This window comes from Crinia signifera, chromosome 5, assembly GCF_055691185.1.
Source record: "Crinia signifera chromosome 5, ASM5569118v1, whole genome shotgun sequence".
Taxonomy (NCBI): Eukaryota; Metazoa; Chordata; class Amphibia; order Anura; family Myobatrachidae; genus Crinia; species Crinia signifera.
In genome coordinates, this window is record NC_139221.1 from 330,499,902 (window position 1) to 330,517,657 (window position 17,756).

A 17,756-nucleotide genomic window follows, 5' to 3' on the forward strand; every position below is an offset into this window, starting at 1 on the left:
ACATACATACATACATACATTACCTCACCATGCCTGGCCTGGCTGCTATACTGGGGGCTGACATACAAACATACAGACATTACCTCACCGTGCCTAGCCTGGCTGCTGTACCGGGGGCTGACATACATACATACATACATACATACATTACCTCACCGTGCCTGGCTGCTATACAGGGGGCTGACATACATACATACATACATTACCTCACCGTGCCTGGCTGACATACATACATACATACATACATTACCTCACCGTGCCTGGCCTGGCTGACATACATACATACATACATTACCTCACCGTGCCTGGCCTGGCTGACATACATACATACATACATTACCTCACCGTGCCTGGCCTGGCTGACTTACATACATACATACATACATACATACATACATACATACATACATTACCTCGCCTGGCCTGGCCTGGCTGACATACATACATACATACATACATACATTACCTCACTGTGCCTGGCCTGGCTGACTTGCATGCATGCATACATACATACATACATACTTTACCTCACCTGGCCTGGCTTAAATACATACATACATACATACATACATTACCTCACCATGCTTGGCCTGGCTGACTTACATACATACATACATACATACATGCATTACCTCACCTTGCCTGGCCTGGCTGCTATACCGGGGGCTGACATACAGACATACATACATACATACATACATACGACATTATATCACCGTGCCCGGCCTGGCTGCTACACCAGGGGCTGACATACATACATACATACATACATACTGTACATACATACATACATACATACATTACCTCACCGTGCCTGGCTGCTATACCGGGGGCTGACATACATACATACATACGACATTATATCACCGTGCCCGGCCTGGCTGCTACACCAGGGGCTGACATACATACATACATACATACATACATACATACATACGACATTATATCACCGTGCCTGGCCTGGCTGCTACACCAGGGGCTGACATACATGCATACATACATACTGTACATACATACATACATACATACGACATTATATCACCGTGCCTGGCCTGGCTGCTACACCAGGGGCTGACATACATACATACATACGACATTATATCATCGTGCCCGGCCTGGCTGCTACACCAGGGGCTGACATACATACATGCATACATACTGTACATACATACATACATTACCATTGAAAAGTTTGGGGTCACCCAGACAATTTTGTGTTTCACATAAAACTGACTTTTGTTTAGGAAATGATCTGCAGAATGAATAGAACATGTAGTCAGGACATTGGACGGTTAGAAATAATAATTTTGTCTTTCAGACTTTGCTTTTGCCATAGAATTCTCCATTTGCAGCAATTACAGCATTGTAGACCATTGGCATCTAGCGGGTAATCTGAGGAAATCTCCCCAAACGCCTCCTGAAGCTCCTCAAATTGGATTGTCTTGATGGGCATATATATATTATATATATATATATATATATATATATAAATATACACACACAAAATACGTTACATCATGGCTGCTATACCAGAGGCTCATATAAATACATATATATACATACTGTACTTGTCAGTCCTGTAGCATTCCGGTATAAATGTGACCTTATATCTGTTTATCTAAGTAGTAACATATAAAGACAAACCAAATATTACACAGAAGAGGGTGTTTTCTCCAGCCATGTAAATGATCCAACACAGGCCTCAGTAACATCTAGTTATGAGCGGGCCGCTCCTCTGTACTGGCAGCACCGTAACATTACAGAGTCTGAGCACTAGAGGGCGCACACTCCAATGCGCAGATCTCCCAGAAGCCGTTGCAGTAGCGGGAGAACGGAGTCTCCCGCTCACCCCATATTCTGACTAGAACGGAGTCTCCCGCTCACCCCATATTCTGACTAGAACGGAGTCTCCCGCTCACCCCATATTCTGACTAGAACGGAGTCTCCCGCTCACCCCATATTCTGACTAGAACGGAGTCTCCCGCTCACCCCATATTCTGACTAGAACGGAGTCTCCCGCTCACCCCCTGTTCTGACTAGAACGGAGTCTCCCGCTCACCCCCTGTTCTGACTAGAACGGAGTCTCCCGCTCACACCATATTCTGACTAGAACGGAGTCTCCCGCTCACCCCATATTCTGACTAGAACGGAGTCTCCCGCTCACCCCATATTCTGACTAGAACGGAGTCTCCCGCTCACCCCCTGTTCTGACTAGAACGGAGTCTCCCGCTCACCCTCTGTTCTGATTAGAATGGAGTCTCCCGCTCACCCCCTGTTCTGACTAGAACGGAGTCTCCCGCTCACCCCATATTCTGACTAGAACGGAGTCTCCCGTTCACCCCATATTCTGACTAGAACGGAGTCTCCCGCTCACCCCCTGTTCTGACTAGAACGGAGTCTCCCGCTCACCCCCTGTTCTGACTAGAACGGAGTCTCCCGCTCACCCCCTGTTCTGACTAGAACGGAGTCTCCCGCTCACCCCCTGTTCTGACTAGAACGGAGTCTCCCGCTCACCCCATATTCTGACTAGAGCGGAGGCCCCATTTCCTTCAGCTCTTACTGTGAGTGTTATTAGGGCCTCTCACTTGCAGTAACTGGTATTTGAGCGGTGCTGTAAATGTCCATTATAGTCTATTTATAGGCCCGGCTGACTCTTTATAGTCCTGCTGCTCTGAGTATAACTATGGCTGTAACCTGCTCCCCACAGGGACACTTTTAATTTTGGCTCCACAAGCCGCTGTTTGGACGATGTGTGATCTGCAGAGGTAGTATAGCGCCCCCTATGTGTTCAGGACAGGTATTACCTCTTTGTATAACATTTGTAATACTGTATTAGGTGCTGTGTGATATGTATGTGATATAATCACAGAAGGACAAGTGATATCCATGCAGGCCTTGGACATCAGCGCCCGCCCTGGGGGATGGATATTGCGGGGATGTTAGTAAATAAGGTAGACCTTTATACAATGAGGTGTTTACGCTGGAACCAATTGATAAGTGCATTGGGATTTGCTGCGCTATATTAGATCCTGGTAATACATAAATAGCCCGGACCTGGAGCCCAGAGCCGCCGTCACCCAGGATTACATTGCTTCCTTCCTGGCCCGTTTCCTCGCTGCAGTCCTTTCGATTAATGAATAAATCAGCGCTGTGACTGCCAGCGCCTGCAGTGTACCCGGAGGGACAGTGCCAGCCGCACCTCTCCCTGTCTGTAGCAGGCATCACACCCAGAAGTGACACCACAGGGACACCCTGATTGTACTGCGCTGCAGAATACGTTAGCGCTATACAATGACGACATAGTGGGGCTGGACATACCATTGCTTTTTGTTATTTTGTATTTTACACATTCAGAAAATGAGTGCGGACAAATGATACTATGGGGTCTATGTTGTAAGCCTAAAGTTGAGAGAGATAAAGTAGCAGCCGTCCTACAGGCTGTTTGAAAAATGCCAGGAGCTGATTCTTTTTCTCCAACGCTAGTACACATAGGGCCTTATTCTGTCCCACATACAATGCTGCGAAATGCATCGCAACACCGCCCACCCGCTGAGTCGCCCGCACGGCTGCGTATGGAGCTGCCATGGTCGCCAACCTTCTAATGATTTGGAAGGTGCGGGCAAGACTAAAACACTTTCAGGTGTCTTAGCTTTGTGTGTTCCCTGTAACATCCGGTGCCGCCAACTGCCCACCCCCCGGCACCCGCTTTCGCATGGATTTTCCCATGGGCGCAGCCCGTCGCCGCTGCCCCCACCCTGCTAGGTGTGAATGGTATGGCGAACTAGCAGTCCGCCATGCCCCCTCACTCCCAGCGTCTACACATGCCCATAAATATACAGACGCAAAACATGGCTCCATGTGCGAACGCGCCGGTTAGCGATGAAACCAGAATAAGGCCCATTGTGTTGTCCGCGGGTTGGGCACTACCACTCCTATGTATGTAGAAGTGAGGGGGTGCATTGATGTAGATAAGGCTCAGTGTGGACTTTGTCCTCATATTCCCCAGCACTGCAGCCCTCAGCGCCTCTCTGCAGCAGCAGCAGGCCAGGATTTCCATCTCTCTGGGTCTTATCCTACGGTGAGACTACTGCAGCAGGGAGACAGCAGAGCCCCAGGCCCCAGCCTTGGCAGGGTTAATGGGAGCCCCCCTCCTCTGTGGTGCCGCATTGTGTCTCTGCCCCCTCCCTCTGGCCGGGATTGGCTCTGACATCTGCATTGGGAGGAAGGGTGGCTGGGATTCCAGCACTCTCATCCCAGCACCACTGGTAGCATCATGGACACCTGCAGGTCCATCCAGCATGAGATCAACTCACTGAAAGGTAGGAGGAGAGCTGGGCACCTGAAAGCATGCATGCTGGGACCTGTAGTCCCTCCCAGCACATGGCATGTGTTATCCTGTGGTAGCTGCAGCCAGCATGTTCCTGCCTGTGATATGGGGGCTACAGGATCACCCCTCACCGCTCCTGGGCTGCTGGTGTGTGACACTGTATCACTGGGGGCTCACCCGCTCCTGGGCTGCTGGTGTGTGACACTGTATCACTGGGGGCTCACCCGCTCCTGGGCTGCTGGTGTGTGTGACATTGTGTCACTGGGGGCTCATCCGCTCCTGGTGTGTGTGACATTGTATCACTGGGGGCTCACTCGCTCCTGGGCTGCTCACACAACTTCCAGCAGATCACCATTGTTGTGTGCCCACGTGTGGAGGTGTGAGTGGGTGTGATGTGCCCGCTTTCTGTCTGCCGTAGGGTGTTATACAGGCTGAGACTCTGATGTAAGGAATGTTCTGTACACAGCGGAGATAGTGACATTTTGCTGTACTATGGCTGTGTACACACACACACACACACACACACACACTTTGTTTCATGCACAAAAATATTCAAAATATTGTATACAATTTCTTCATGCTGTGTGTAAGGTGTATGGTGTATACAGTGACTGAGCCCCACACACCCCTGGTTACTGATTGAGCCCCACGTGTCCATGAGGAGACCCCGGTCAGTGACTGAGCCCCACGCTCCCATGATGGGACCCCCAGTCAGGGAATAGTCCCAGGTTCCCATGATCTGACCCCCAGTCAGTGACTGAGCCCCACGCTCCCATGACACGGGTAGTGGGAGCTGCCATGTGTGTGAGCTGTCTCAGCTCTCTATGCTGCAGACAGGATGATATTGATGTGACATATCCCAGGAGCTGTGTAATATCAGTAGTGTCTCATTATCCCAGAGATGGGAGTCGCTGCTTCAGGTCACATGACCCGGCTGCCATGTGTATTATTCTGCGTCTCCGGCACGGGTACTATGTGTATGGTTCCGGTATTCCCAGCTGTAACGTGGCTGAGTGCCGGGCTGTAATGGGGTCAGGCTGCGATAACAGACAGCGCTCGCATTGGGATTTCTATACTGTATAATTATACCTCCTGTAAATCGCCTTCTTACTACATGGGATTAGATATAGGCCAGTTATACAACATTGCATTACTTATCCTGGTTCCCTCGTATCACTGCTGGACACATCCCCCCCATAGTGATGTGTTGGGGAGTCCTGTGGCCGGTTGGTATGGAGACTGTTCTGTAGCTGGAATACAGATGAGAGGGGCGGCTCTGTGCTACTGTGCCCCTGCCAGCATCACCCATACACACAGGGAGTAATGAGGGGCAGACAGCACAGATAGGGGGGCCTGATGCCCCATGCTGGCCTGCAGGACAGGGTCACCGGCCTCAGGACCAGTTGCCGAAATCTGACCATGATTAACACCGGCCTGTGGCTGTGGCCGGCCAGGCGGCTGTGCGAGAGTCTGTGGGCCCCAGTGCTGGGACCTTGGTGCCTGTGGCTGGCCAGACAGGCTGTGAGAGTCTGTGGGCCCCAGTGCTGGGAAGTCAGTGTTTGTGGCCAGGCGGGCTGTGAGAGAGTCTGTGGGCCCCAGTGCTGGAACCTCGGTGCCTGTGGCTGGCCAGGTAGCTGTGAGAGAGTCTGTGGTGCCCAGTACTGGGACCTCTGTGGCTGGCCAGGCGGCTGTGCTAGAGTCTGTGGGCCCCAGTGCTGGGAAGTCAGTGTTTGTGGCCAGGCGGGCAGTGAGAGAGTCTGTGGGCCCCAGTGCTGGAACCTCGGTGCCTGTGGCTGGCCAGGCAGCTGTGAGAGAGTCTGTGGTGCCCAGTGCTGGGACCTCGGTGCCTGTGGCCGGCCAGGTGGGCTGTGAGAGAGTCTGTGGTGCCCAGTACTGGGAAGTCAGTGTTTGTGGCCAGGCGGGCTGTGAGAGAGTCTGTGGGCCTCAGTGCTGGAACCTCGGTGCCTGTGGCTGGCCAGGCAGCTGTGAGAGAGTCTGTGGTGCCCAGTACTGGGACCTCTGTGGCTGGCCAGGCGGCTGTGCTAGTCTGTGGGCCCCAGTGCTGGAACCTCGGTGCCTGTGGCCGGTCAGGCAGGCTGTGTGAGAGTCTGTGGGCCCCAGTGCTGGAACCTCGGTGCCTGTGGCGGCCAGGCGGGCTGTGCTAGAGTCTGTGGTGCCCAGTACTGGGACCTCTGTGCCTGTGGCCGGCCAGGCGGGCTGTGTGAGAGTCTGTGGTGCCCAGTACTGGGACCTCTGTGCCTGTGGCTGGCCAGGCAGCTGTGCTAGAGTCTGTGGTGCCCAGTGCTGGGACCTCTGTGCCTGTGGCCAGCCAGGTGGGCTGTGAGAGAGTCTGCAGGGACACTGTTAGGCCTGAATCACAGTGTCACCAGCTCCCGGCCCTATTTGCCTTATCAGGACACTGAGCGGCATTTCATCACCACTTTGTTTCTGATACTGACTTCAGTCTCTGCTGCCCAGAGCCGATACCAGGGTCATTGTCACCTACTTACTGCCATCGCTGACTCATGGGTACTAGAGTACCCGGCATATTGTGTGATCGTGCCAGGTGTGTGGGCACCTTCACCCTGTGTCCCTGTCCTTTTGGGGCCTGGTCATTAGAACCGTTCTTCGTACACTGTGAATGTCTGTGACCCAGACTCACCTGCAGCAGGTATGAGGGATAGGTGCAGGACTGAGGCAGGTGCAGGTGTGTGACCCACAGACTCACCTGCAGCAGGTATGAGGGATAGGTGCAGGACTGAGGCAGGTGTGTGACCCGCAGACTCACCTGCAGCAGGTATGAGGTATAAGTGCAGGACTGAGGCAGGTGTGTGACCGGCAGACTCAGCTGCAGTGGTGTTAGGGATAAGTGCAGGACTGAGGCAGGTGCAGTTGTGTGACCCACAGACTCACCTGCAGCAGGTATGAGGGATAAGTGCAGGACTGAGGCAGGTGTGTGACCCACAGACTCAGCTGCAGCAGGTATGAGAGATAAGTATGAGGCAGGTGTGGGTGTGTGACCCATAGACTCACCTGCAGCAGGTATGAGGGATAAGTGCAGGACTGAGGCAGGTGTGGGTGTGTGACCCATAGACTCACATGCAGCAGTTATGAGGGATAAGTGCAGGACTGAGGCAGGTGTGTGACCCACAGACTCACCTGCAGCAGGTGTGAGGGATAGGTGCAGGACTCAGGCAGGTGTGTGACCCACAGTCACACCTGCAGCAGGTGTGAGGGATAGGTGCAGGAGCAGGTATAATGGACAGGTGCAGGAGCAGGTATAATGGACAGGTGCAGGACTGAGGCAGGTGTGTGACCTGCAGACTCACCTGCAGCAGGTGTGAGGGATAGGTGCAGGAGCAGGTGTGAGGGATAGGTGCAGGAGCAGGAATAATGGACAGGTGCAGGAGCAGGTATAATGGACAGGTGCAGGACTTGGGAAGGTGTGGGTGTAGTTTTAGCTTCCCAGGAGGAGTGTCAGTGTAACCCAAAGTCCACGCGTCCCAGTGCTGGGCTGCGTCTGGTGCATTGTGGGAGTGGTGAGACTGGTGCACACAGAGGGTCAGCATGTTTGCTGCAGATAAAGGTCAGTACCTCTGGGTTGCGCTGCTCACTAGGTGGGCCCTTGCTCAGCCCGAGAGCTGGCGTATGTTGGGGAGCCTGCTTACTGCTAGTGAGGTATTGGGGTGCACGCTCACACGTGGCTGCTGTAGCATTGCAGGCAGAGAGCTCAGATACTGCAGGAGACCTGTCACACTCTATTGTCATCTCCCTGGCTGGGTGATGACAGTTCTCTTGCTGTTTTTCTAAGTGACTGTCAGCTCTGCTGCCAAGTGTATATTGTGCACATTATATATCAGCCTGTCTGTGCGATGTGGCCCTGGGGCGCCACATATGGCTGTAACCTCCACAAATTGGACCAAACCCAGCAAGGTGGTAATCCCACCTGTGATAGTCCCTCGCCAGCCTGACAGGGGGTGCTCTGTGCCCCGCGGGCAGCTCCGGTACTGCTGGACCGGAGCCCGTTACCTGAAGGGCACGCAGACCATTCTTACTGATCAGATGCGTTATATAGGAAGTGATGCCCTTATTACCCCAGTAATGCCATGTACTGCACATCTGATTGTGCAGCTCATGCCCTATAACAGGGCTCAGTGCCCCTCCGACAGCTGCCATACTGGGGCCCGATTCACAGCACAGGCACATAACGCAGCACAGACACACAACGCAGAGCAGGCACATAACGCAGCACAGACACATAACGCAGCACAGACACATAACGCAGAGCAGACACATAACGCAGCACAGACACATAACGCAGAGCAGGCACATAACGCAGCGCAGACATATAACGCAGCACAGACACATGCTGCTGGCTCTGAGCTGCGCTGGGGTCCTCGCGTAAGTAGGGAGATCCCTCGCATACGCAGTCAGCCGGCCGGGGGAAAAGAAACAGGAGGGGACATCGTCGGAGGTGGGAGTTAGCGCTCCCCCACTTGGGCGGACAAGATGTTAATACATCTTGTCGGTCTCCCCTCCTGCTTCGCCTCGCTGCTCAGGTGATGCAGGAAGTGTTATAGCGGCGCGTTTAGCCATGTGTCACAGCCTGGCACACTGTCCCCAGCAGTGGAACCTGGCATGGCTTCTGTAGGACTGTACTCCGTTTCTCCTCCTCTGTAGCTGGCCAGGCTGTGGCTCTACAGATGTTGTGGAACTATAAGTCCAAGCATGCCCTATCAGACAATGCTTAAACTGCGTGCTGGGACTTGTAGTTCCTCAAAATCTGTACAGCCACAGCCTGGCCAGGCTTCCGCCTTCATCATATGTTATTACTAGATAGCCCCCTCGCAGCAAATGCTTCGAATGCTAGTCTGCGACCTTGTGAGTGCCTCTGTGTTTGTGCATGTGTGAGAGAGAAAGAGATGTAGGTTTTGTAGACACACAATCAGACACTTGGACAATAAGAAAAATAGCAGCGCTCAAAAAAACCTCCGGAAGAGTTGGATGGACTTCACACGTATATTATATTATATTAATGATAAAAATGTCTCAATACCTTTATTATACCATTTGACCAAGAGTAAATTCATATGTATATTTTTAGATTGTGGGAGTAAACTGTAGTACCCGGAGGAAACCCACGCAAGTACGGGGAGACTATACAAACTCCACACAGTTAGGGCCATGGTGGGAATGGAACCCATGACCTCCGTGTTGTCCTGCCTGTGAGTGAGGACCATGAAATCCCCAATAATTACCCACTGTTGTGCCCGATTGGGCGTCTGATTGCATCGGTCCCCGTGTAGGTGAGGCCTGCGAGCGACCTGTGCTGGGTTTGGTGCTCAGTTACCAGGATGCCCTCTAGTGACGGTAGGAGAATGTGGCCATTCCTGGGGGGACACCTCTGTTACAGTGCCCAGTGAATGGAGGTGAATGGCAGCCACGTAGGTTTTGGGCGCTGAGATAAAGGGGGCTATTGAGCGAACGGCTTTTCTCAGGACCCCTAGAGCCCACGTGGGATGATTTACTGCAGGGAATTGTGTCTGTGTGAAAGGAGCCAGTGTTCTGTCCCGGCCTGTAAATCACTCACTGCAGGAATCTGGTGAGAAAGCTGCTGGGTACCGGCTGAACCTGTCCTGTAATAAATCACCACCGGCACATCCACAGTATGCTATGCCTATGTGTGTGTATATATATATATATATATATATATATATATAGATATATATATATATCTATATATATATATATATATAGAGATATATATATATATATATATATATATATATATATATATATAAGATGTGTCAGATCTTGGAGAGAAAGTATATTTGCCTACTCTCCTGGAAGTGGCGCTAGGCTCCCGAAAATCCCCAGGCAGGTCTCAAAGACCCTGCTCCAGCATCTGATCACACCCCGTCCCACACCCCCTGCAGCCTCCACAGAAGGGGGGCAGTTCTGGGGTTCTAATGACTCAATTCGCTGAGAATCACTCCATCATCGCCATGCACCCCGGTCTGCAATGCTGGTAATCTTGGCAGTGTAAAAGTGGATGGGCGTGGCCACAATTATGCCAGCGTGCAGCCATGCCCCTGCATTGCCTTTGGGGGACGTTGCCCTCTCAACCACCCCCTGCCATTGCATTGATTGAGCCATGTCCCCTGCACCTCCATCCACCGCTACCATCGGCCGGCTTCTAAAGGCCCCATACACTAGCCGATTTTGGTCAGATTTCAGCCAGATCAGTCGGATCTGGCCGAAATCGGACCAAAATCGGCTAGTTTTGATGTCCCCTCAGATCCGATGCGCGGTCCCGTGCGCATCGGATCTGCATCGGGTGGTCGGACCTGCTGCACGTCCGACCACCCGACTTGGGACCTAGTGGGGCGGCGCGGCGGTAGAGGGAGCAGGGGGGGCTGGGGACGCTGCGGGGGACACAGGCGGCATAGAGCCGGGCAGGGGGAGCCGGGAGCTGTCAGTACTGAATAAAAAAAAAAAAAGCCCATACAATGAATGGGCAGCCTGTGATTGGCTGAGCGCTCTCTCAGCCAGTCAGCAATTGGCTGAGAGAGCGCTCAGCCAATCACAGGCTGCCCATTCATTGTATAGACTTTTTTTTCTAGCACTGACAGCTCCCGGCTCCCTCTGCCCGGCTCTATGCCGCCTGTGTCCCCCGCAGCGTCCCCTGCTCCCACCAGCAGCCCTGCTCTGTAGCCCCCCCCCCTGCACCCCGGGTTTTTTACATGTGATAAATCAAGCCGGGGAAGTCGGGGGCGACTTGTCCTAAGGACAAGTCGCCCTAGTGTATGGGGGCCTTAAGTGTCATTTTTGAAACTATGGGGCAGATTTATTAAGCTTGGAGAAGAGATAAACTGGAGATAAAGCGGAGAAAAGGTAAAAGGAGATAAAGCACCAGCCAATCAGCTCCCAACTGTCTTTTTCAAACACAGCTGATTGGCTGGTGCTTTATCTCCTGTTACCTTTTCTCCGCTTTATCTCCAGTTTATCTCTTCTCCAAGCTTAATAAATCTGCCCCTGTGCCTGTAACATGGCAGCTAGCATCTGATTGGCTGGTAGTTTATCACTCTCTACTTTATCTCTGAAGTTTGATACATCTTCCCCTTTGGAACCTTTAGATGAGTGCTTGTGTTATATCTGTACTGGCATCATTTCTAATATGCTTATATAATATATGATGTATGTTATGTTGGTGCCAGCAGTAAGCTCCCTCGCGGTGATCCGTGCGCTCAGCGTCTGGGGCTGGATTCCTACGGGGGAAATTTACTATTTATTATTATTTATTTACTAAGCTAAATATGCATAAAATAGGCACAGTCGTATTAAAAAATACGCCTATTTTATGTGTATTCGTATGTTCTGCATTTATACCGCAATTTGTATTCATGGCACATTTGTATTTACGAATACGAATGTATACGCATCGAAAGGATACCAATAGGAATCGCCATTCAAACGAATTTTGATTCCTAATTTACTAATCAATACAGATGCTACAATTAACGGGATACGGACGCTAATTGCCGGGAAAAAAACACCTGGAAAATACACTTTATTTTCTAACCATATTTGGCAGAAGCGTGCACGGACCAGTCGTATCAGTCAGATCCACCGTATCGGTCAGATCCGCCGTATCGGTCAGATCCGCCGTATCGGTCAGATCCGCCGTATCGGTCAGATCCGCCGTATCGGTCAGATCCGCCGTATCGGTCAGATCCGCCGTATCGGTCAGATCCGCCGTATCGGTCAGATCCGCCGTATCGGTCAGATCCGCCGTATCGGTCAGATCCGCCGTATCGGTCAGATCCGCCGTATCGGTCAGATCCGCCGTATCGGTCAGGTCCGCCGTATCGGTCAGGTCCGCCGTATCGGTCACGTCCGCCGTATCGGTCACGTCCGCCGTATCGGTCACGTCCGCCGTATCGGTCACGTCCGCCGTATCGGTCACGTCCGCCGTATCGGTCACATCCGCCGTATCGGTCACATCCGCCGTATCGGTCACATCCGCCGTATCAGTCAGATTTGTCAGATCCGTGCAGGCTTCAGTGTAAAAAAAAATGACTAAATAAATAATAAAACAATCAGGGAACAATTTAAAAAGGGGTTCCCCGTATTTTTTAAATCCATCACCAGGCTCAAGGGCCGGTCCTGTTACCAAAATAGGGGGGACAAAATGACCAGCACCAGGCCCAACCAGGCAGCAGGGTAATGCCACAGCCGGGGGACACTTATTATATAAGGTCCCGCGGCCAAAACATTAACCCTACTGACTAGTCAGCCTTGGCAGTGGTCCTGGGGAAGTGGGGACCCCCCAATGAAGAATTTACCCCCCCCCTCCGGAATTTACCTACTCAGGCTGAAGCCTGGGTCTGTCCCCGGTACACCTGGGCTGTGGCCACCGGGCTGATAAATGTGTAAAAATAGAAAAAAAAACTATTGGGTTCTGCTGTGGAACTATGAGTCCCAGCAGGCCTGGGCCGTATACTGGGACTTGGAGAACCACAAGTCCCAGCATGCGGCCCATGCTGACCGGTCAGGGGGAAATGCTTTGGCTGCTATATATGTAATAAGTGTACCCCGGATGTGGCATGACCCTGGTGCTGGTTCACAAAATACGGGGGACCTATTTTTGTTTTACACTGCAGTAAATAGAGCAGCTTAGTTAATCTATATATACAAATCATATTTCTTAAAAAATGTATCCGTAGCCAGTCGTATTGCTTCGTATTAACGATAATATGACCGAGTCGTATTCTTAGTAAATGTCCCTCTATACTGTATGTGCTACATATTCCTCTGAGCTCCTCCAGAGGGCGCCAGCAGACCACAGCCATGGGGAGCCTGGACTGGACATGGTGCTAATGTACTGTGGTAATTATAGCTGTGTAATCAGAGATGAGTGATGTCATCCGTTATATCTGGACACTTGTGACCTCATCGCCATTATTTAGCATGCAGGCTGAGGAAATTGGTGATGTTCGGTAACCCAGCACTACCCAGGATCTCTGGGACAGTATTGGATGAAATTATATACAAATATCTTTCCAGATTTACTATATAGTAAAAAGCTAACTCTGCACCTCAGCTCTATAGGGGGGATTCCAGTGTTTTACCCGCCACCGGGCACTAGATGGCACCGACCGTGAAATTCAAGTGTTGCTCCCTATTAGAGCACAATGTCGCTGGTGCTGACAGGGGGCGGCGATGGACCCCTTAAAAATGCAGGTGTGCGCTGGAGATGGGCCGCGATGTCGTACGCAGCTGCTGTGGCCCTAAACATGGCCGGCCTGGCAGACAGGGGGGCAGCCGTTCGTGTGCGAGTCCTACGTTGTGGAGGGAAATGCTCGAACTTTAGTGATGTGTGCAACTTTTTGGCGTGGAGGAACCCGGCAAGTGGTGCGGTCTTGCCCTGTGCTGGGCGCCCCCCCCCCCCCAGACTACCACCAGCAGTTGTACATGGTATTATCCGTATATATCATATACGGATAATACCAGCCGCTTGCCCTATATGTAAATTACTGCTTCACTTCCTGCTGCAAAATCTTCGATACATTGTTGCCTTTGCAAACTCGCCCCCATTACCCAGTAGCTATGTATAACACAGCGGGGCCTGTCCTAGAGGTCACCCCACTTCTACAAGGACACCCCAGAGTGACAGAGGCAGCTGTGACCATACAGAGAATAACCTCTGTCCTAAGCAGTAACCAGATAATGTCAGTAACACTAATCACTAATTATATGTTACCCATGGGATGCTCCACCCCCCCCCCCCCCCCCTCACATGTAGGGGAAGCGGAACATGGCACCACGGTGAGAAGGGGGGGGGGGTGTCTCACCCACATCCCCCGTCCACTCGGAGGTTGGTGCAGGCCCTTATTGCATTGCACCTGATAAAGGTACTGCTACATACAGGTGTATTCACATGCAGGGTTACTGCCTGCTAATTCAGATCTGATCAGCGGACAAATTTGATCTCAAAATTGACAAAACCATGCTGTAACGCAGGTGGGGCAGATGTAACAGGTGCAGAGAGAGTTAGATTTGTATGAGTTATTTTGTTTTTGTGCAGAGTAAATACTGGCTGCTTTATTCTTACACTGCAATATAGATTTTAGTTTGAACATACCCCACCCAAATATAACTCTCTCTGCACATGTTACATCTGCCCCACCTGCAGTGTAGTACGGTTTTGTCCATTTTGAGAGAAGTCATGTGATTAGGACTGAATTAAGCGCATTGTACCGGGAGCTTTGCCTAGAGCCTTATAGAGATATCTTTTTATGTAGTGTACATGGGCTGTATATGGGGATATATAGAGCAGTAGTGAGTATATGTAGTGTACATGGGCTGTATATGGGGATATATAGAGCAGTATTGAGTATATGTAGTGTACATGGGCTGTATATGGCGATCTATAGAGCAGTAGTGAGTATATGTAGTGTACATGGGCTGTATATGGAGATATATAGAGCAGTAGTGAGTATATGTAGTGTACATGGGCTGTATATGGAGATATATAGAGCAGTAGTGAGTATATGTAGTGTACATGGGCTGTATATGGAGATATATAGAGCAGTAGTGAGTATATGTAGTGTACATGGGCTGTATATGGAGACATATTGAGCAGGAGTGAGTATGTGTAGTGTACATGGGCTGTATATCAAGATATATAGAGCAGTAGTGAGTATATGTCGTGTACATGGGCTGTATATGGGGTTATATAGAGCAGTATTCAGTATATGTAGTGTACATGGGCTGTATATGGATATCTATAGAGCAGCAGTGAGTATATGTAGTGTACATGGGCTGTTTATGGTGATATATAGAGCAGTAGTGAGTATATGTAGTGTACATGGGCTGTATATGGATATCTATAGAGCTGTAGTGAGTATATGTAGTGTACATGGGCTGTATATGGATATCTATAGAGCTGTAGTGAGTATATGTAGTGTACATAGGCTGTATATGGATATCTATAGAGCAGTAGTGAGTATATGTAGTGTACATGGGCTGTATATGGAGATATATAGACCAGTAGTGAGTATATGTTGTGTACATGGGCTGTATATGGAGATACATAGAGCTGTAGTGAGTATATGTAGTGTACATGGGCTGTATATGGATATCTATGGAGCAGTAGTGATTATATGTAGTGTACATGGGCTGTATATGATATTTATAGAGCAGTAGTGAGTATATGTAGTGTACATGGGCTGTATATGGATATCTATAGAGCAATAGTGACTATATGTAGTGTACATGGGCTGTCTATGGATATCTATAGAGCAGTAGTGACTATATGTTGTGTACATGGCCTGTATATGGTGATCTATAGGGCAGTAGTGAGTATATGTAGTGTACATGGGCTGTATATGGAGATATATAGAGCAGTAGTGAGTATATGTAGTGTACATGGGGTTATATAGAGCAGTAGTGAGTATATGTTGTGTACATGGGCTGTGTATGGAGATACATAGAGCAGTAGTGAGTATATGTAGTGTATATGGGGTTATATAGAGCAGTAGTGAGTATATGTAGTGTAAATGGGCAGTATATGGATATCTATAGAGCAGTAGTGAGTGTATATATATAGTGTACATGGGCTGTATATGGGGATATATAGAGCAGTAGTGAGTATGTGTAGTGTACATGGGCTGTATATGGCGATCTATAGAGCAGTAGTGAGTATATGTAGTGTACATTGCCTGCATATGGGGTTATATAGAGCAGTAGTGAGTATATGTAGTGTACAAGGGCTATATATGGATATCTATAGAGCAGTGGTGAGTATATGTAGTGTACATGGGCTGTATATAGGGATATATAGATCAGTAGTGAGTATGTGTAGTGTACATGGGCTGTATATGGAGATATATAGAGCAGTAGTGAGTATATGCAGTGTACATGGGCTGTATATGGGGATATATAGATCAGTAGTGAGTATGTGTAGTGTACATGGGCTGTATATGGAGATATATAGAGCAGTAGTGAGTATATGTAGTGTACATGGGCTGTATATGGGGTTATATAGAGCAGTAGTGAGTATATGTAGTGTACATAGGCTGCATATGGGGTTATATAGATCAGTAGTGAGTATATGTAGTGTACAAGGGCTATATATGGAGATATATAGAGCAGTATTGAGTATATGTAGTGTACATGGGCTGTATATGGAGATATATAGAGCAGTATTGAGTATATGTAGTGTACATGGGCTGGATATGGATATCTATAGAGCAGTAGTGAGTATATGTAGTGTACATGGGCTGTACATGGATATCTATAGAGCAGTAGTGAGTATATATAGTGTACATTGGCTGTATATGGATATCTAAAGAGCAGTAGTGAGTATATAAAGGGTACGGGAGCAGTAGTGAGTATATGTAGTGTACATGGGCTGTATAGGGAGATATATAGAGCAGTAGTGAGTATATGTAGTGTACATGGGCTATATATGGATATCTATAGAGCAGTAGTGAGTATATGTAGTGTACATGGGCTGTTTATGGCAATATATAGAGCAGTAGTGAGTATATCTAGTGTACATGGGCTGTATATAATGATCTATAGAGCAGTAGTGAGTATATGTAGTGTACATGGGCTGTATATGGCAATATATAGAGCAGTAGTGAGTATATGTAGTGTACATGGGCTGTATATGGTGATCTATAGAGCAGTAGTGAGTATATGTAGTGTACGTGGGCTGTATATGGAGATCTATAGAGCAGTAGTGAGTATATGTAGTGTACATGGGCTGTATATGGAGATATATAGAGCAGTAGTGAGAATATGTAGTGTACATGGGCTGTATATGGAGATATATAGAGCAGTAGTGAGAATATGTAGTGTACATGGGCTGTATATGGATATCTATAGAGCAGTAGTGAGTATATGTAGTGTACATGGGCTGTATATGGCAATATATAGAGCAGTAGTGAGTATATGTAGTGTACATGGGCTGTATATGGTGATCTATAGAGCAGTAGTGAGTATATGTCATGTACATGGGCTGTATATGGATATCTATAGAGCAGTAGTGAGTATATGTAGTGTACATGGGCTGTATATGGCAATATATAGAGCAGTAGTGAGTATATGTAGTGTACATGGGCTGTATATGGTGATCTATAGAGCAGTAGTGAGTATATGTCGTGTACATGGGCTGTATTTGGAGATCTATAGAGCAGTAGTGAGTATATGTCATGTACATGGGCTGTGTATGGATATCTATAGAGCAGTAGTGAGTATATGTAGTGTACATGGGCTGTATATGGATATCTATAGAGCAGTAGTGAGTATATGTAGTGTACATGGGCTGTATATGGGGTTCTATAGAGCAGTAGTGAGTATATGTAGTGTACATGGGCTGTATATGGTGATCTATAGAGCAGTTTTGAGTATATACAGTGTA

The 17,756-nt window shown here is 49.2% G+C and overlaps 1 protein-coding gene across 9 annotated transcripts in view; it reads left to right on the plus strand.

The window, feature by feature from the left end:
* Positions 1 to 17,756, plus strand: part of PLEC (plectin) — a 288,841-nt gene that overhangs the window by 70,424 nt on the left and 200,661 nt on the right. For 2 of the 9 annotated variants that reach the window (XM_083145013.1, XM_083145014.1), the window contains exon 1: positions 4,205 to 4,319. The exons of the other annotated variants lie outside the window; for them this stretch is intronic. In XM_083145013.1, coding sequence (XP_083001139.1) covers positions 4,274 to 4,319 — 46 coding nt within the window. In that variant the 5' untranslated portion in view covers positions 4,205 to 4,273. Of the gene's footprint in view, positions 1 to 4,204; positions 4,320 to 17,756 lie in introns of those variants that run through there. 9 annotated transcript variants of the gene reach the window in all.